Source organism: Mercenaria mercenaria, chromosome 1, assembly GCF_021730395.1.
Source record: "Mercenaria mercenaria strain notata chromosome 1, MADL_Memer_1, whole genome shotgun sequence".
In the NCBI taxonomy this organism is placed as follows: domain Eukaryota; kingdom Metazoa; phylum Mollusca; class Bivalvia; order Venerida; family Veneridae; genus Mercenaria; species Mercenaria mercenaria.
Genome location: NC_069361.1, coordinates 110,230,603 through 110,251,175, shown reverse-complemented (window position 1 = coordinate 110,251,175; position 20,573 = coordinate 110,230,603). Strand labels below are relative to the sequence as shown.

General features: G+C 34.3%; 1 protein-coding gene across 1 annotated transcript; it reads right to left on the bottom strand.

Annotated features, from left to right (window-relative positions):
- Positions 1-674: 674 nt before the first annotated feature.
- Positions 675-20,327, bottom strand: LOC123526741 (uncharacterized). Its single transcript, XM_045305993.2, has 11 exons — positions 20,211-20,327; positions 15,865-16,039; positions 14,361-15,098; positions 12,858-13,152; positions 12,565-12,675; positions 12,175-12,381; positions 11,142-11,266; positions 10,217-10,343; positions 9,209-9,429; positions 6,033-6,205; positions 675-5,071 (listed from the first exon to the last, which is right to left on the bottom strand). The coding sequence occupies exons 3-11, from the start codon at positions 14,580-14,582 to the stop codon at positions 4,891-4,893; spliced, it is 1,662 nt and encodes a 553-aa protein (XP_045161928.2). The 5' UTR covers positions 14,583-15,098; positions 15,865-16,039; positions 20,211-20,327; the 3' UTR covers positions 675-4,890.
- Between the last annotated feature and the right edge of the window lie 246 nt (positions 20,328-20,573).

Genomic DNA, 20,573 nt, shown 5'->3' with positions numbered 1-20,573 from the left:
TTCGTCATATGGAAAAGCAAACGTTATAACGTCACATCACAACGTCGGCTTCCCACGGGCTACCTCGGGCGGGGGTGAATGGGAACGGATATAGTGACGTAGCCAATAGATTTCGTTGCCTCTAGACTGATACGCCTTTGAGGTCACAGGATTCATGGGGAATGGTATACATAGGCTCTACAAGTTCACATAAGGGCTGTAAATATTGCAATATATAACAGAAAGACATGTCTCTAGTTATTCATTCTGTCCTATTATATGCAGAATATTGTGTACTGCGACCTAGGACATCTTGTTGTACTATAGTATCCAAAACGTTATTAAAGTAGTATCTATAATATGTTCTACATTCGCGGAAATTAAAAATAAAAGTATACTGATATTGAATATTTTCTGCTGAAATAAATATACGGTTTCGTAACATTAACTATATGCAGCCAAAGCTCAATGTTATTGCACTAAAATATCAAAGTCCGTATTTAAGTCATCGAGGTGACATAAAAACACATTTCTTGCGCAATGACAGACCTGGTTTCTATGTTACAAACTCGTTATGAAAGCATATGCTTGTAAATGAGTACTGGTGTAATTGTTTTTGCCTCTAACGTTATATTAACCATGTATTGTACTACAAGGGGATTAATATGTGTGATTTCAAAACAACAAATACCGCATACAGACACATTTTATAAGGTAATAAATCAAATACAAATGAAATTACGCCAATTTTCTTGTAATGATGGGTATTATATGTGTTGAAAAATAGCTACAAACTATGGCATAAAGATTACAACTCAACAAAATTAATACAGCAAACAGACAAACTCACAAAGTATATGAAAAAAGAGGTCAACAGTATATTAGAGAGAAAAAAGATACTTGAAAAACTAGAACAAATATGCCCCACTTTATAAATGTTCATTTGTTATATATTACTCCGTCAGCTGATTTCGAAAAATAAGGGTTTTGTGTACCCCAAAATATAAGTATGATTGGAATAGATATTTAATTGACCATCAGAATTATATGCATTGAAAATATGATGGTATGTTAAGGAAACGCACTTATCTCGAACTCGACATTATGTCGTACTCTGGAAGTAAGATGCAGTGCGCTCGAAATAAGACGTCGTTCTCCCGAAATCAGAAGTCGTGCGCTCAAGATAAGATTCCGTACACTTGAGATATGATGTCTTGCACTCGAGGTAAGATGTCGTACGCTCGAGATAAGATTTTCGTAAACTCGTGATAAGATGTCGTGCGACCAAAGTAAGATCTCGTGCTCTCAAAATAAGATGTCGTTTGATCGAAATAAAATGTCGTGTACTCGTAATACGGTGTCATGCGCTCGAGTTAACCCAGCCAGCATTCTATATCGGCCTGATATCAAACCGACGTCGTTGTTTATAACGGCCCGATATCGGCTTCAATTTCAGCTGCAAATAGGAATGATGTCGGCCCGACGTCGGCAGACGGTATCGGGCCAACATCATAATGACGTTTGTCCGATATTGGCAAACGATATTTGGCCAACATCAAAATGATATTTGCCCGATATTAGCAGATCATATCGTGGTTGTGAATTAGTGTGACACGCAGTGCTTTATCAAAGTTTTCTTAAAATATACTCTTTATATCTCAGAGTATTTTTCTTGAATACTGATGTGTCTCGCATCATGTGTATGATGCTTATTTGATTTTATTGATATAATTTTCACATTTATATACTGCATGTTTTATTCAGTTACGTAAGCTTTCTTTATATTCTAAACACTATTGAAACTGTTCAGTTAGCATTTTAAACATATTGTAAATATAAATATGTCTATGGCGGCATTTTACATAAAAATAAAAATGCATCTTAATCATTACCTCTCTTTATTATATAAAATTTTGATAAATACCGTCTACAGATTTTGTTTGGAATCTTTTTTGATTAATTCTTGCATACATCATATTTGCTTAGCACATATAAACAATTAGATTACTTTTTCATGTTTATCAATAATATTTTGAAAAATATAGTCATATTAGAGAATCCAATATCGGCCCGATGTCAATCCGACGTACGAAATAGTTACACTGATTGATGTCGATCTACCGATTTCAATATTTTGCGGCACTACAACGGCCCAACGTCGCCCTACACCGGCACATTTTGCCGACATTCCGACATTATACCTATATCGGGTCGATATAGTCATGATGGCTGGGTTAAGACGTCGTGCCATCAAAATAAGCAGTCTTGCCCTCGATAAAAGATGTCATACGCCCGATACAAGATGTCGAGCGCTCGAGATAACATTGCGTGACAGGTAAATGTCTAGACCCCATGCACTTTACTACCAAATAACATTTCTCAATTATAAACGTCTTTAGTCGTTCCCAATCAAAAAAAATGAAGTAAACTCTATGTTAAGAAGTTTTTATTTATTTCTCGACTTCAAAATGAAGAAATGTTATTCACTTCTGATTTATTAAATAGGCATTACATATATGCTGTAGTTTCGTATAAATAAATGATACAAATTTCAATAAAATCAATTATTGAAAGATGTGGTTTACTTGCACGTATACTAATTTAATCATTATCACCAGCTTTTTAATATACGTACCCCAGATTTATATTATATTGGAAGTTTTCTTCAAGGATCTTTGAATTTACGGTAATCTCTTTTCTCTAAAAATAAAAACCATTTTGTAATTGGTTCATTCAACCAACTGAAAAAGACATCCACACAGGATACAATCTTTTTATGTGAATATTCGGATTGGTGATAGGAATTGCCTTTACAACCATTCTCATATTTTGCGATTACCTCTGCCGTGAAACTTACTCCTGTAGCAAGCCACTCTTTGAATTTCATATGGTGCATTATAATACATATTAACAAAAAGATTTGTACAGCGCGTTCCTTGAGCATTTTTCAGTATCGGGAGACTTGCATGAATTATTATAACACTTTTGTCTTCTGTATGCAGACGCGATCAACACAATCCAAGACTGTATTTATAGTTAGTACACCTAACATAGTATAACGCAAAAATTCATGTTCCATGCAGGCAGATATTTATGAAAACAGCTGGTACATGATTGAAATGATTAATTTTACTGACCTCTGTAATAATAACATTCATACACTAGCTTTTTCTTTGCATATTCTTAGAGCCAATCTGAGTTACTCGTTTTATTCGTTATGAAAGAAATTCCAGTTCAAACGTAGTGTATATGTTGCGCAATAGACTATAAGAATTTCTTCGTTCTAGTCTTATTTCCCTAAGACAAACAGTTTTTTTTTCGTCAAAAACGATTATCATCAAAAGAAAAGAAATCCATGAAAAACAAGGTTATGAATTAAACAGAAAACGTAAACTATTACATAACACATGCAATCGAAAACTAAAATTGCAACCATTCAATTGTACGGAGTCCATAAAATGATATTTAACATCTTTGTTTTAGGTATTATATCGTAAATACGAACTATAACTAAAAGAAAAGAGTGGGATATCATTTTTAGGGTATCCATAAAACTGCGCTGAAGTCAAGAGCATTTTAAATGAAGTTGATTGATGTACTTGACATTTATGTAAGCATAATTCTACAAATGGCATGTACATGCTATTTTATTTTATATATTGTATCGTATAAATTCATTTTTCCTTTACAAATATTGAGATTAAAAGCGGTAAATTTTCGTTTCAAATACAACTTCGGGGGCGGACCAAATCGCTGATGTTAGATGAACTTGTGGTAAAACGCATATGCCTTTCTCAAGTTTTAAGTGTTTTGTGTTAGTCTCAGTTTTAAGTGTTTTGTGTATCTGCAATACATGCGCATTGTATAATATTATGTTTTTATTGTCAAAAAAGAAAGAATAAAATGTGTAAAAATACAAAAACAAAAAAAAACTCAGTGGATTAATGGTATATACCCATACTCTATGTGGTAACAAAGCAGGCCCAATTGCAAATAAACTAAACAAAGTGCTATTTCTAACATACAAATGATTCCGATAACTAACCAACACTCAATTATGGCCTGAAAAATATACATTTTTAAGAAAAAGTGGACAACTAACGTAAATAGAATAATCACATCAATAAACACACAAGTTAAAAATGTCGACACTGATTTCAACCACATATTAATCATATGTAAGACAGTGTAAATATAACAAATTACCACACTATGTCTTCTTAATCCCAACAATGTATGTAACTGGGTGTAATACAGACCCCGTTCATTTTTCCTAGCTCTGACTAATATGTATCACATCTGATTGTGTAAATTGAAACAGAATGATTGGTTAAGATATATCTACACTCAAAAGTTTTTGATTTCCTCATAATGTAATGAAGCAAAAAAATACAAAAAAAAAAAACAAACAAAAAAAACAAAAAAAAAAAAACAACAACAACAACAGACAAACAGCAATAGGCCGATATCTATCCCTTCAACCTTGGATTAGAATTATGATTACAAAAATAAAATAGACAAAGCGAGCGTTAACCATCTTATAAACTACCAGTCCCAACAACAGCTGTCTACTGAATGACAAAATTAAATATTAAAAGTGAAATGTTCACTTCACGTCTGAAATTATCAACTAAAATAATCCCATGGACACTGAAATAAATACAATACATATATACCTAATTCAGATGTAGATAACACAATTTCTAAATACTTATGTTAGTTGACCTGTAATGACAATCGTCAAATTACGTTATTTCCGTATCAGAGTTCGGCATTTTCCGGTCTTTTACGGAGAACCACGTGCGCGTTCAGCTAAATTTAAGTCCGAAGAAAACCGAATTGCCTAGTAAGAATACGTAATCGCACGGACATTGCCGTGGGCCTTAAAATATTCACTTTCAGAATGATTGTCTATAGTTTATCATCTTCCGTGTGCACTAAGTCATCTAGAGCCCACACGATCTTCGCCTTTGTCGATAATGTCTTGATCTTCAGGTCCTGTCTTAAACATTCATAGAGCTGTTCTGGAACTTCAATCAACATCCTTGCCATCAAGGAAATTTCCAAAGCTGTGATCTTGTCTATACCTTGACTAAAGTACATAAAATATGTTACTGTTTTATAGGAAGGAGATGAAAAGTAACATTTTCCTTAGTTTAAATGAATTCAGCTGGTTTAAAAATATGTATTTAAAAAGATAACCGAAATACAATATCATGCATATTGCACAGTCATATATTTACGAATATTACTTGATATTTTTCTTGAAATCATAAATGTATGACAGAAACCGGTAAGTTATACTGGCATGCTGGTAGTTCTCCGTTTGTTATTAGTCATTGATTATATATGATGGTCAATAAAACGCCAAATCTTAATTAATTAAATATCAACTAAGAAAGGTTTCTTAAGGTCTTTACGAGTATTCGTTTATTTCTTAATACCCAACTGATGTAGCTCTACTATGTCTGCAAAAACACTAACTGTCAAAAGTTTTTGTTGAACTGAAAATATAACTGGATATTTTCTGAAAGTTGTGTAATATTGAACGATCTTAAAATAGCAACGCTCAGAATTTTGACATGTAAGTTATGTTTATAGAATTTAGCGATGAAAGGATAGATTTATAGATCTAGTTAGTGTCGAGATTTGTGGTCATTGCTTTAGTTTTCCGTAATGTCAGTGGTCTTCTATTATTTTCAAACTGGCACCAGACGTATTGTTTATAGCTATCGACATATCTTAAGGATCTTATATACCCGTCTTTGAGGGGTAAGGTTGTGAAAACTTGTCTGACATAGGCAGATGTGTAAGATATATTTTTCTTGTTTTCCTTTGCGTCTTTTTTAAAGACCTTTACTAAGTAGTACATTATGAAATCGAGTAAGTCATGACGTCACAATTCACGTGTGTAGCTTGTCGTTTCTCCACAGAAAGAGAACGGGATATAATTATCTTTTCCCGCTATGTGGACAAAATCTATAAGAAGTTACCCTACAGTGTATAATTTGTTCTCTATTCGGCTATAACTAATATTAAGAATCTTAGCTTACTTTTTCAAGTTATTGCTTTCAAGCCATTTATTAATATCTTGTTGGTTCCATCCCTTTATAATGTTGATTCTAGCAGAATAAGGAATATTCCGTCTTTCTTCAAATTTATTTGGTCCTATTTTTGGAGGTGCGTCTACTTCGTCTATCGTCTTAGCTAATACGGGTTGTTGCTCCTTACACATAAATAAACAGATAAATAAATAAATAAATAAATAAATAAATTGACTCCTTGTCAATTCGTGTTCAAAAAGGGATCAAATACTAAAAGAAAAAATCTCCGAGTGTAACTGGAAGCTATCGCGCACGTGTGTGTGTGCGCGCGCGTGTGTGTGTGTGTGTGTGAAAGAAATCGTTGACTGCTAAACTTTTATCGGCTCAATTGAAAAACGTCAAGAGCTGGGACGCAGCAGCGGTTCAAATAAAAACAATATAAAACGTAATGTCACGATCGGCGGGGCTCAGATTCGATTACTTCATGTGAATATAACAATGTCGGTGTAGGATTACCTAAAACAGTGCTTAGTTTAGACAAGAATGTAAAGGGATTTATCGGATCGATCTTCAAGTGTTAAGGAAAGTAAGTTAAGCGCGGATGCAATCCCCTCTGAAGAAAACCTCACAACGATGCCGAACTCTGCCGGCAATGGACTAAAGGCGATGCCCGCTAGTGTGCAGAGACAATGTGTGAGGCTAGTGTGCAGAAACTTACGAAAGCCAAGGTTGCTTATGAGATAAGCTTAATAGGATATTGTTCAAGGGAGTCGATGATTGAATAGTCTTACTACTTTACGATGTAGTATGTACGTCTCATGAATTTATAACTTGATAAGAAAAATTATCAGATAACGTAGGGTTGATTTGTTTGCAACATGTAGAAACCACTTCAAAGTCTTCCTAACATTCGTTAAGGGGAGAGCCCTTGTAGGAAACACACTGTGTAGTCAAGACATAGCTAGCAAAAACGAGCGAACCTAAGCGACAGTTGATGACCCAATATTACAAGTAAAACTTTAAGAGGCGTTGTAAAAAGGGTCATAAGCTAACAGACTGCGGTACGTAAAGTTAAATTTACTAAATTAGCTGATAAATAAAGCATTATTAATACACGTAATATGTGGGAGTCGTCTGAATTTTGAGCATTTAAATTTTCAACCTAAGGTAATTGTGAGATTTTCGGGTGTGGCGAAAAGCAACACACAGTTCTTTATCAATATAACAAACCAATTATTTTGCGGCATCTGAAACGAGTTTAATATACAATAAGGTACTTAATAAGATGGACGTACCTTAGTGAAAAGTTATGTCTTATTGACTGAATGTGATGGTATAAGATTATGTAGTAATGACTAAATAAAACAGACAGTTTTTAGCGATATTTATTTTGACTGTGTTCTAAACACTTTCAAGTAATTGTAACGTTCATGTTGTATCAGTGGTACTGTTTAGATTTTCATCTGGAACACTTCAGCTTGGGTTTTTCCAATACTACTGTTCTAATAGTTTTTGGTGTTTTTAATCACCCTTTAGATGTGGTGACTGATTTTGTTTTATTTTGTCTTTCGCAGTATTATCTTCCCATACCTTGGATCCCCTATTTTAGTTTGCTTACTTCTGCTCACCGTTTAAGACTGGTCTATTAATTTCACTGGGGACTATACGCCGCTCTTCGTGCAAATGCACTTTAGCGTATAATAAAATGTGCCATGTACACGCCATATGAACACATTTGCGGATGCCTCTAAATGGTACTTTGGTGCAAATATTGAGTTCTGCTCAGTCCCAGGCTAAAGGACTTTGATTTTAGCATGCATTTCTTCTACAGTCCATAAACAGGCTCAATCAAACTGAGCTTGATACAAGTTAAATCATGTCGTGTTGATCGGCCTTTGGATCCAGTTTCAACTTTTCCTACTTATGTACAACAAAAGGAAGAAATGAAGACATACAACAGGCTAAAATTCAGCCCAATTTAGACATGATTGCAATGTCTACTGTGCCGATAAGGAGAACTAACACTTTGTTGGAGATTGGAAGTTTTATGAAGTTCTTTAAAGGTTTGTTGTGCACTTTCCTTATTACGCTAATTGAGACTTGTATGAAAGTTCTTTTTTTCGCCGGAGAAACATTATATAAACGACATTTCTACGATATTTTGAATGTTGTTTTAATTTGTTAAGATGTTTACCATCTAACGTTTTGCATAAAGTTAACGCAGTTTTGATAAGCTGTTTCTGAATACTTTCTGTAAAAATCTTCCTTAACTCTTCTCCATCGTTTAATAGTAGCTTATAGTTAATTTCAGATAACAGTGATAACAGTTCCTGACTTTATTGTGGTTATAGATATTTTGACGTTTCTATGATTAAAGAGCCATATAACGAGTATATTGACTTTGTGGCGTTGTTCCGATATCCGTAGAAAAATTATTTCAGGCTCATACCCGCGCCCAGTGTTAAACGGAATATTTCATTTCCTACATGTCAAATTAGGTTAAAACCATTAAAACATGAAAATAGAAAATATTTTTGTTTTTCATGCATATATTTCACCCGTGAATAACAGATATTACAATTACGTTTGTGGCAATTATACTTCAAATCGTGAAAATATTGCGTCTGGTTCTCACTTAAATCTTTGAAATGTCGCACGCTGAAACAAACACCATCCACACAATCTACACTTAAATGGTTATTAACGTATCAACTATTGTTGTAAACATTTTTTTTCAAGCATACATATAACGAGATAGCTTTACATAATATATTAATTACACTGTAATGTATTATGTTTGTCTGCTTTTGAATTAAGCGCCGTTTTTTACAGTATGTTAGTTATGTAACGGCGAGCAGTAAAACTTGTACTCCGCAAGCAACTGCCAACATCTCCGCATGAACAAGTGGTGGATGACAAAATAACATCGGACACAATGTCTTTTTATCACCCGGAGATCGGACTCACGACCCCACGATACATAGATCTGCTCTTTCCCCATTTAGCTAAGCGGATGAACTCTGTAATATATTTTCGAATTATTTGATAGAATAAGATCTTATATGTCCACGGTACTTTCCTAAATCTTTCAAAACGTAAAGGTTCTTTTATATGAGTCCATTAAAATGATTGGCGACTTGTTACTTCTGTCCAATAATATTGTTATGGAGACTTAAACAATTTACCTTTTCAATCACAGGTGTATCAACTATGTCCTGTCCATGGGACCAAAGTGTCTTGATTCGGGCGAGCAGTTCTTTGAACTTGTCTTCAGTGTCATATTTTCCAGAAAACTCAAGAAAATAGTCCGATTTCAGAAGAAGTCCAAGCCAGCCGTCTGGATCATAATCTCTTTCCATTTTAAGGGGAATAACTGTTTTCTTTTTCTTGTGTGCATATTTAGCTTCTATTAAGATATGCAAAATGTAGTTTACAAAAGATGCTTTCTATAATTACAGCAAAGAAATTTTGGTCGCATAAAGCCAGGGCTCTATAATAATAATTTTACGAGCCATAGTCCAGAAAACAATTTGATATACAATGTATCCTGTTAATGAACTACTTAAACATTGTCTCACTGAAACTAAAGTCAGCCTGATGTGTAAGACAGTGAAAGTAAATTTTTCCCCGCTGAGCTGACAGATGTGACCGGATATAAATCTTTAACACTTAAGTGTACCTTTAAATTTTAAGCAAGGTTTCTGAGTATGCCTTGCTATTTGCTATTGTAAATCCGTGCGTCAAGTTATCTGTCCAACGAGAATGCTAAAGAATACCTAAAGATTACGGCAATTTTAGAACTTGTTAAAAAAATTAGAGGAATCTTCGGCCATTTCTAGTTATAATATTTTTATTTACTTTTTATAATGCGTTTTGACTGAAAGTCAGAGTGAATCAATTAACCAGATTGATATATCCCAATTGGCAGATCATAAAAATCTTAATTTGGACCTTCTTCATATACTAACAGAAAGGGAAGAAAGAAGAAGACATTTTTATTAAGGAAGTGTTTAAAGTTTTTCATTGTCAGACTTGCTATACGTATATTTAAGTCTTTAGAAAACTGCAGTGACATCCTTTAAATACTGATCAGGCATAGCTCTTAACATCTTACTTTCTGCCTGTGTTAAAATTGATGATTATAGAAACGTAGCCACATAGTTGAATGGAGATATCAAATTTAAAAAGCATACCATACTGGCAATTATCACTTTCCTTATACTTTCTTGAATAGCACATCAGAAAAATGCTTGCATTTTCTACAGCATCTGCCATCGTTTCGTATACACATCCACCCATTTTGTCCACATCCATCCATACCTTAAAAAGTATTTAGATGGGAAACACTTTCAGTCCAAATATTTAAGTGCAGTAGAATTTTATTGTCTATGTTATTCTCTCTTTAGTTAAATAATTAATGAAATGCCTGGAAATTCATGACAGATTAATGTGCTGTCTTTTCAAACAAAAGTGAATGCATCAATAGTCTAAGCATATTGCATGTCTGTAAGTTTTAGAAAATGAATGGTGAGGGTGGATTTCTCGGAAGCACAGAGAACACCATGCACAGCTGCACAGCCAAAGAGCCATGCATTGCAAAGGAAGCCCAGAACAAAAAGAAACTTTAATTGAAAGTTATAGTAGAGGGCTTACTTCGAAAATCCAACGTGTAAACACTTTAGTTATATGCAAGATACAACACTGGTAAGGGACAGATAGAAAGTTTGGTGTGTTGGGAGCGGGGGTTGAGAGGAAGAAAGCAAGAATGAATATTCAACAGAGAAATTCACGCTCAAAAACCACAGTCTCCCTACATCTCAAACCACAGCAGCTCAAACACGGACATGCACGATACGCACGCATACGCGCACGCGCACACAGAGAAGCAAAGAAACAGACAAGAAAGAAAAAAAGCAACTCAGTGGGAACCAACAAGAGACTGCCGGTGGCCAAAAGATAGTGGCCACCTAACCTCACTCATAGTAAAAGGGGAGGGAAAGTTTATTCAATGCATGGTCGCCCTTTTAATTAGTATTTCAAAGCATTTTGTTTCATGTTTTTTCGCTACATGCATACTGCCGTTCTAGCAACCAAAATTATTTCAAAGATATATTTTACCTTAAACCCACTGTCCTTCAACTTGTCTCTGATAGTAAGAAGAAATTTCCTGTCATTACGCTGGTATGATATCATAATATGTCCTGTATTTGTATCGGGATCATTCTTCTTTTGCATACGTTCACCTATTTATTAAATAGAGAAACAATTGCAATAATACAACCAGTCAAATAGCGACAAATAAACAAGATAAAAGTATTTATACATTGATTTTACCTGTTTTATTTTAAACCGTATTAAAAGAAATTACCTTATCATTTTGATATATTATCATTTATTTCAAAGATGATCAGTAGTACCTGACTTACCATCTCTATTGTGTACCCCGTTTTCATCCGGTACACTGATTTGTACTCGTTTCAGCCGGGCTAGTTGCGCGCGCAACAATTCGGTATACATGCGGGTCATACCGAATAGCCCAATCGAAACATCACGGCGCATTTCGGTGTATTGATCACGTGATCGGGATAAACCGGCTCAGTATGAATCAAACCCACATAATCTTACTACATGGCCTGAATTAAGGAGTTTCGTAAAAAATATATTGCCTCGAAATATCTTAGATAAAGGGTTTGTTTATGAGTCATTTTTAATAAATAAATAAATAAATAAATAAAAGGTTTTCATTAAACAAATTAGATGTCATCTCAGATGCCTCACGTTTTTTATCAAAAATTGACGATTCGATGCTTGAAACTTCAAAGTATTTAAACTGTCTTGTAATTATTTAGTGACTATGACATTTTAGCGTGAAATGGTATACACTTTTTACAACAGACCATTGTTCAGAGTATATTAACAGGTCAAACGTGAAGGCCATGGACATGTACATAACATACTAAAAACGCACGTCCCTTTTTAGTCATATTCAAATGTAATTCTAATAAAAAGAAATTTTATGTAGTCCCCAACAAATACTTTTTGGATGCCATTAAGACTGTAGGTAAATCAATTGATCCGAAGATAAGTATGAAAATAAAATTAACTTATAGTATTTTCTTTTCATTTTTACTGCTATATGTGTTGCAAGTACCTGCTTTCTTGTAAGAAGGGATTGGAGACAATAACAAATCATCCTTTAGATTCCACAATGTCTTTTCGCAGGCACTTTTAATCTTTTGGTCATCAGATGACTCTTTGAGATCCAATAATAAATCAACTACGCCAAGTTCTGATGTTTTCGTCATATCAGCTCGAATGTTGTCGTTAAAAGACAAAGCTAAAATTGCGAGTAGACTTTCTGGAAAAAATATAGATATAAGTGAGTTAAAGTATATTTTCATGATATTTTAAATATGTCATGAAATCCCTCTGGTAGCTTTACTTAAATGATCAAATTAACATTTCATTTTCAGAGTTTACTTATGTTTCTATCACAATGTATATCAGTCATGAAATATAAGAATTCGTTTAGAATACTCACCAATCTGTTCCTCTTTATCCTTAGATTTTGCTAATTCAATTAATGACTGGAGTGCTTTCAACTCATTCAGCAGTTGTTTATTGGCATCGTTTCTAGCAAGCTGCCGTATAGCTGAAAAATAACAGTCGCAGAGAAACGAGTAACTAAAATCAACACTCTAAATTTCGACAACTTTAAAAAGCTGAAATATTGGTAAAATTAAGAGCATATTATCTGAAATTGACCCGATAAACCGTTTTGCTTTTATCTATATTACAGTAACTGCTGATTTGAATAAAGTAATCTAATGTTACCTAATGCGCACTCCTTGCATGACCAGCCGTTGCATCTACGACTTTCAGTTGCCATACCTTCGTTCAAAAGCATCAATAGTTGAGCCACGACAAGAATATGATTGCCTATGATTAGACATTCCTTCTCTGTGACAATATTTGCCAATGTTGCAAGTGCTGATATTCGAATCATTGCTTCCTTAGATTTAAGATAGGGGGCTACCGTAGTGACGAAATCAAGGTTTCTTAGACGCTCCACATTCTTTTCTCTCATCGAAACGTTATGAGCGATGCCATGGCAGTTTGTTATAACAGCCTGTATCAGAACGCAAATATAACTTTTACAACTGGGATTCACTAGTCTTTTTTATTTCTGTTATAGCTTTAATGTGTCAGTTGTAAGGTATACTTAGTAAAACAATTTTGAATCTTCAAAGAATATCCAAAAACATTTACGAATACTACCATTTTTGGTGCATGTTTTCTTAATAAAAATCATTATATAAACACCGATTGCGATATACACGTATGATAACTTATAAAACTTTGCGATATGTCAAATGTATCAACGTCCGCCCGCCATTTTGTGCCTGGACAACTTTTTGTTCTAGATTTTTTTATTTAAACTTGGTACATGCACTGCTTAGATGTTGCAGACTGTTGTGAGGAAAATTCGTCATGCTTTTTCCCAAAGCAGTCAATATTTAAAAAATTGCAAGTCAATGTCATGTTTAATTTAAAATTTCCAAAGTAGTTCTTTTCTTGTCGTATTTTGTAACCTTTCTCTAATTTCAATTAAGTTTAATGAAATATTTATCGTAGACTTCAGCTGCAAGATCAAGATCATAAGCAATTGATGAATTTGATAATTATATTCTTTCCCACGTCTTGCATAACTTACGCGTCTTGCGATTTTATTGATATTTTTATATAAAAAAAAATGTAGAAATAATGGTCATCACATTTCGGTGACCACCTGTGTTTTACATGTATCCCCAAGTTCAATCGCGTCGACTTACCACTTTGATTTTAGGCAATAACTTTGTTACAAATACTATGAAGTTGACAAAACAAAACAAAACTAGAGTTCAAGGTAAGTGTGAGAAATTGGTCACAAGCACCTTGTAAATTGCACTTTAAATTTGTCTTTGCAGAGAAAAAGAAGAAAAAAAACAAGCACAAATGTCAAAGCAGGAAAAGCCATATTCAATCGCCCATATAGCACTCTTCCAAATGACATATTAGCTGCAGATTTCAAAGTTCATGAAGATGGTTGACCGTTGTTGACCATTGTTCAGACGACATAAACAGGTCAGACTACATAATCTCAGTCATATTTTATTTTGAACTGCAAAGAAGAAATTTTAATAAAAACTGATGGCGTGGATCATCCAATTTTGAGATCAAACATAGCGAGGCGTCAAAATAGATGTTATCGTTCAAAAATAGCCAAATACTATAATTCAAAATTATTTGCTTCAGAACCTTTTTCCGTTTGTTTTTAACGAAACATATTTTTTTTACCTCCAGCCTGTCATTTTGATTGTTGTTGTTGGAGTTTGTATCAAGTATGTTTTTGGTCATCTCAAGCACTTTCGTCTTAGCAACTGCAATTGCAAATTCATCTGATATGTCTGTACAGTTATGGAGAATTCCCATCACTAGTCTCATGACTTGGATGTGTTCATTTGTTACGGCATCAACATCGGCATCTTTTGTTACTCCTTCGAGTATTTCTGTCAACATGTTCAATACATCCAGTTGCAGCAAAACATTACATAGTTCTTTTTGATATTTTTCATAAAGTGGTCTTTCAAAACCTTTTTTTCTACATCAAAATAGAGCTTATATATAAAAATCAACTCTTGAACCCTGTTATCTTTTGCGGAAATTTCAGATCTTGTGTCGTGTAGAACTTTAGCAGACATTTTTAAACGCTCAAAAGTTTCTTCCTTGAATGCATTGTAATCTACCGTAACCGTAACAAAGTCATCCTCGCTGTCACTGTCGATGGAAATGTCAGTGTCCGAATCTAATGATGATTCCTCAGACGTACGTTTAGACAGAATAGTTGCATTAACGTCCGAGTTATTTGAATCAATGGACGTACGTGATATGCATGCATGGCTGTGATGTTCTTCTTTTAAGTTAGTTTCATCTAAAGATGACTTCGTGGTATTGATATTTTCCTGTTTTGCATTCCTTTCTTCCCCATCCTCCAGAAAAGTGGTTGAAGCTGCAGACGATGCAGATCCCATAATGCTTTAAGTGTTAGAATATTATTTTATTACATATAGGAAAATTAAAATTTGTTGAATATATATGTACAAAAATAAATGCTAAAGACTTAGAAAATGAAATATATCATAACAAATTTAGACACTATTTTAAGTTACTTAAACTGACAAGTGAAAATTGTCGAATTCAAAAAAAATAAATGTTGATATTGAATTATTGAGTTTTGCACAACATAAAATAATATTCAAAGATTTAAAATGTCTCATTTCCGACTTCAAAGAATACTGCAAATTTGTAGGTAGGTAACCTTTTTAGCCAATGGCAAACCGCGCGTATTGTGACACGACTAGACTACAATGTATTTCTCAGACGGTCCTAAATATTCGAGTATTATTGAAAGGGTATAGAGTTTGGGAATTAACGTTTTGAGCTTTACTTTACCTAAAGCTCCCAGAAAAGTGAAAAATGTACGGCATTGAGTATAAGTCTGCAGTGTTAAGACTTTTCCTATTTCAGTTGCAAAAACAAGATGACTGAAATAATAAATCTGCTTCTAGAATCACATAAAATGCCAAATTACAGAGAAATGAGAATAACTTTAATATCACAATTGTAGTGAAATGCAGCAATAAGAAACGGAAATTTCTTTTACAAAGCGCAGAAAACATATCTTTTTGAAAGATGTTGTCACTATAATCGACATAAACGATCACAAAACTTTATTAAAGCTTCCACTAAAACTTATGATCTCTTCCATTTGGGTTAAAATTATCTAAGAAAGATTACTTACAATTTTTACAAATTATTGACTGCCCAATTTACGTTCCATACAGTGTACCATTTTTGAACTTGTCCACCATTAGTGGACCCGTAATGTCACTCGGCAAATTCCTAGCGATTACATTGTTGAATTAAAAGTTCGGCATTCATCGGCAGTAAGTGTAGCTCAGCGCGCACATAGCTTCCTGTAAAAAACGACGAATGATGAAATAGTATGTGGACATTACGTAAAAAGAATTTTAATTACAAATTCTAACACGACCAGCGAATTAACCTACATACACGTAGAGCAAAATCTATCTCGGGTTATTCTGCAATAAACCCATCGCGTGCACTGACGTCATCCGATCCAGGTGCGTAGCACGGTCGTAAAAAGTAATTACCATTTTTTTCTAACACTTTTGATACTAGTATGTCGTGTTAGAATCAAAATAACAAGTTCCCAAGTGTAATTTATCGTAGAATAACCCTAGTTTTTCGTTCTTATGCGAAACAAATATATCACTCAGGTCTACGGCCTTTGTGATATATTCTTACGCATAAGAACTCAAAACACGGTTTTTTCTACGATAAACCACACTTTGGAACTTAGTATTTCTTAAATGAAATTAATAACAATAAATAAATTCTGTATGTTTTATACTGATACATAAACAATGCTTCATATCGATCCTGTATCACACTCATGTTGTTGTGTAAAGTCTAAACCACATGGATATGTATTAAACTCAATGGAATTAAACTGTCTGTCCATACCACTTTGTTCCAGTATTTATAATAAATTTTAATTACGGGTCCTGAAAAAAAAGCAAAGAAAGGAACTGAAAAAGCGGTCTCTTAACGTAATGTGTCTCTTTATAGACGATGCAGATCCCATTATGCTCTAAGTGTAAGAATATCATATTATTACATATAGGAAAGTTAAAATGTCTTAAATATATATGTACATAAATAAATGCTAAAGACTTAGAAACTGAAATATATCATAACAAATTTAGACATTTTTAGAAAGCAACTATTTTAAATGATTTAAACTGACAAGTGAAAATTGTCGAATTCAAAAAAAAAATGAATGTTGATATTGAATGATTGAGTTTTGCACAACATAAAATAATATTAAAAGATCCTAAATGTCTCATTTCCGACTTCCAAGGACACCGCAAATTTGTTACGAAATACGGTAAGCAACCTCCCTACCTGAAGAGACCATTAAACTGAAGTGGTAAAGGTGGTCTATAAACACAAATACTCTCCTAATAATGCAGGATAAACAATTTGAATGTTCAAACAGGCTTTTATATTCTATTTTGTGTAAGGTGAAACATTGAAATGAAGAGTTCCCTGATCATTTATGTTTTAATGGACAAGACAATACAGGGTAAAACTCTTTGTTTTTGTTTATACAGAAGAAAATCTTAAAAGTGTCAGAAGTAAACTAGCAATGCTTAAATCATCACAATAATAGTATGTTGACGTCACGTCGACGCGATATTTATATGTATGCATGTAGAAGTAAAACCTTGGCATTTGATAAAATATTTCACTTTACAGCATATTTAAAACGAAATGTCACATTGCACAACTGTCTTGATTAATTAATACATATACTGAGTTGGTTATTCGCTTTGAAGGATAATTCGCAAATCGAACACTTCCACAAGACGTATTACCATTTCCACTCTGCCGTGTATAAACAAAGAAACGTGACGACCTACCATCTGGTGCAATGCGGAGAAACAGTTTTATCATATTTAATCATAATTTTACAATAAAAGACCTATTAGAATCGAAATGATTTGTAGCAAAAGCTTGGTTTAACTATATTTATACACCCGGTGGTTATACGTCGTTCGAAATAATTTTGCCCGACGTATAAGCGCCCATCGTGTATAAATAGTGTGAAAAATGCTCTTGCCATAAATCATTTCTCAAATTAAATGACTGAAAAACAAATATTGATACTTTTTATTTGAAGTGTGGAAACATAAAATTCCAACTATTTTAAGTAGTAAACTATAAGTTCATATTCTTCTCATTAATACATAAATACATAGCTATGTTAATGTTATATGTGTACATTATCACAAAGTGTTCTCACATAGATTGTATTTCCTATAACTCCAAATAAAAGATAATAGGTAAGAGTAGATTTCTCGGAAGCACAGAGCACCACAAACACAGCCTCAGAGCCATGCATTTGCAAAGTAGGCCCACAACAAAAAGAAGCTGTAACGGAAAATGTTATAGACGGGTTGCTTCACAAATCCAACAAGCACATTTTAATTTGATGCAAAATGTAAAAAAAGAAAAACGGGGAAGGAAGGGGTAAGGGGTGGTAAAGGGGGAGGGGGTAAAGAGAAAGTTGAACAAGGGTGATTATTCAATACAAAAGGGAATGCTACGTTCTTTAATCAGTTACACTAGAACCAATGTTTACTTTTAGCGCCAAACTAGAAATCGATACCGTCAGTGCCTTTTTCTATTGTTTAAATGGAATATGTTTATATAATATGGGCTCCACAAACACAGTGTAACGTTATTAGATGTTATCGTGTGCTAATCAATTAGACTGCATGGAGAATCAACTGACATACTCTTGAGTAAAAGGGACATTACTTCCCTAGTTCTAATTGCTTAACAGAATCGGGAGATGGGTTTCAATCCCCATCATTTGAATTTTAAGGCGTCTCAAATTCTCATAATAACAAACTTTGTCCGAGGAGCATTTAATAAACAAACAAAATCAGTTTATATAAATCGACACTGAAACAACAGCTCGTAGAACACGAAATGGCCCCCTTGATGCATTCAGTAATTGCACACGGAACAGAAATTATTTGGTCACTGTACACAAAAATTCTACTATTCTGGGTCAATGTGACCTTGACCTTTGACCTACTGACCTCAAAATCAATAGGGGTCATTTGCTGGTAATGATAAACCTCCCTATTAAGTTTCTTGATCCTAAGCCAAAGCATTCTCAAGTTATCGTCCGGAAACGGTATAACTATACTGGGTCACTTTGACGTTGACCTTTGACCTACTGACCTCAAAATCAATAGGGGTCATCTGCTAGTCATGATCAACTTCCCTATCAACTTTCATGATCCTAGTCCCAAGCATTCTTGAGTTATCATCCGGAAATTGTTTAACTGTTCCGGGTCGCCCGTGACTTTGACCTTTGACCTAATGGCCTCAAAATCAATAGGGGTCATCTGCTGGTCATGACCAATCTCCCTATCAAGTTTCATCATCCTAGACCCAAGCATTCTTGAGTTATCATCCAGAGACCGTTTAACTGTTCCAGGTCACTGTGACCTTGACCTATGACTAACTGACCTCAAGATCAATAGGGGTCATTTGCTGGTCATGATCAACCTCCCTATTAAGTTTCTTGATCCTAAGCCCAAGCATTCTCAAGTCATTGTTCGGAAACTGTTTAACTGTTCTGGGTCACTTTGACCTTGAACTTTGACCTACTGACCTCAAAATCAATAGGGGTCATATGCTGGTCCTTCCTATTAAGTTTCGTGATCCTAGGCCGAAGCATTCTCAAGTTATTGTCCGGAAACGGTTTAACTGTTCCGGGTCATTTTGACCTTGACTTTTGACCTACTGACCTCAAAATCAATAGGGATCATCTGCTGGTCATGACCAACCTTCCTATCAAGATTCATGATCCTAGGCGCAAGCGTTCTTGAGTTATCATCCGGAAACCTTTTAACTGTTCCGGGTCACTGTGACCTTAAACTTTAACCTAAAGGCCTCAAAATCAGTAGAGGTTATCTGCTGGTCATGATCAATCTCCTTATGAACTTTCATTATCCTAGGCTCAGTCAGTCTTGAGTTATCATCCAGAAACCGTTTAACTGTTCCAGGTCACTGTGACCTTGACCTATGACTGACTGACTGACTTACCTCAAAATCAATCGGGGTCATCTGCTGGTCATAACCAACCTTTCTATCAACTTCCATGATCCTAGGCTCAAGCGTTCTTGAGTTATCATCCGGAAACCAATTGATGTACATACCGAAAGACCGACCGACCGGCAGACCTACCGACCTACCGACCGACATCTGCAAAACAATATACCCCTCCTTCTTCGAAGTGGGTCATAATAACGATGCTAGACATATTGCAAAATCTACGATTCTTGTTTGATAACTAACTATACAAAAGAATGACGTAATTTCTTATATAGTTCATGTACAGTTTTATTTGGGCAAATCAAGAAATCAATGCCTTTGGCCAATTAACACAAATACATTTTGACGATGGCCACGAAGACTTTTAGGAAATTGCAATTGTTAAATTTAAATGATCCTTTTTAATGTAAATATTGAAAAAATACTCACGCTTTAAACGGGTACAGAATAAACCAAATAATAAACTAAAACGACACCGATCACACTCGCTGTAAGATGATATATCTCAAAATTGACGATATTATCAATTATTTTGTGGTATCGAATTCCCCGTTTGATAAAATATATTGAAAAAGCTCCTACTGTAAATTGTCTGAAATATGTGAACTCTATTTTTTGATAGACAAAATGACATCCAGAGATATATAGTGTTGTCGACCGTTTGTGCGCCGTTTGGAGCAGAAGTGTGCCTTTGTAAGGTCTATATTTGACCTTTGCTGTGTCCGTTATTTCTCTGTATCGTTATGATAGTTGAAAAAATTTGAGCCGCGTTATGCGAAAACCAACATAGTA

Excerpts from the sequence above, each read along its gene's own strand:
- LOC123526741 (XM_045305993.2), bottom strand. The coding sequence starts at position 14,582 with ATGTTGACAGAAATACTCGAAGGAGTAACAAAAGATGCCGATGTTGAT. Across the intron at positions 13,153-14,360 it reads ATCAAAATGACAGGCTGGAG|GCTGTTATAACAAACTGCCA; the intron begins GTAAAAAAAATA and ends GTTCTGATACAG. Across the intron at positions 6,206-9,208 it reads ATACACCTGTGATTGAAAAG|GAGCAACAACCCGTATTAGC; the intron begins GTAAATTGTTTA and ends TTTATGTGTAAG.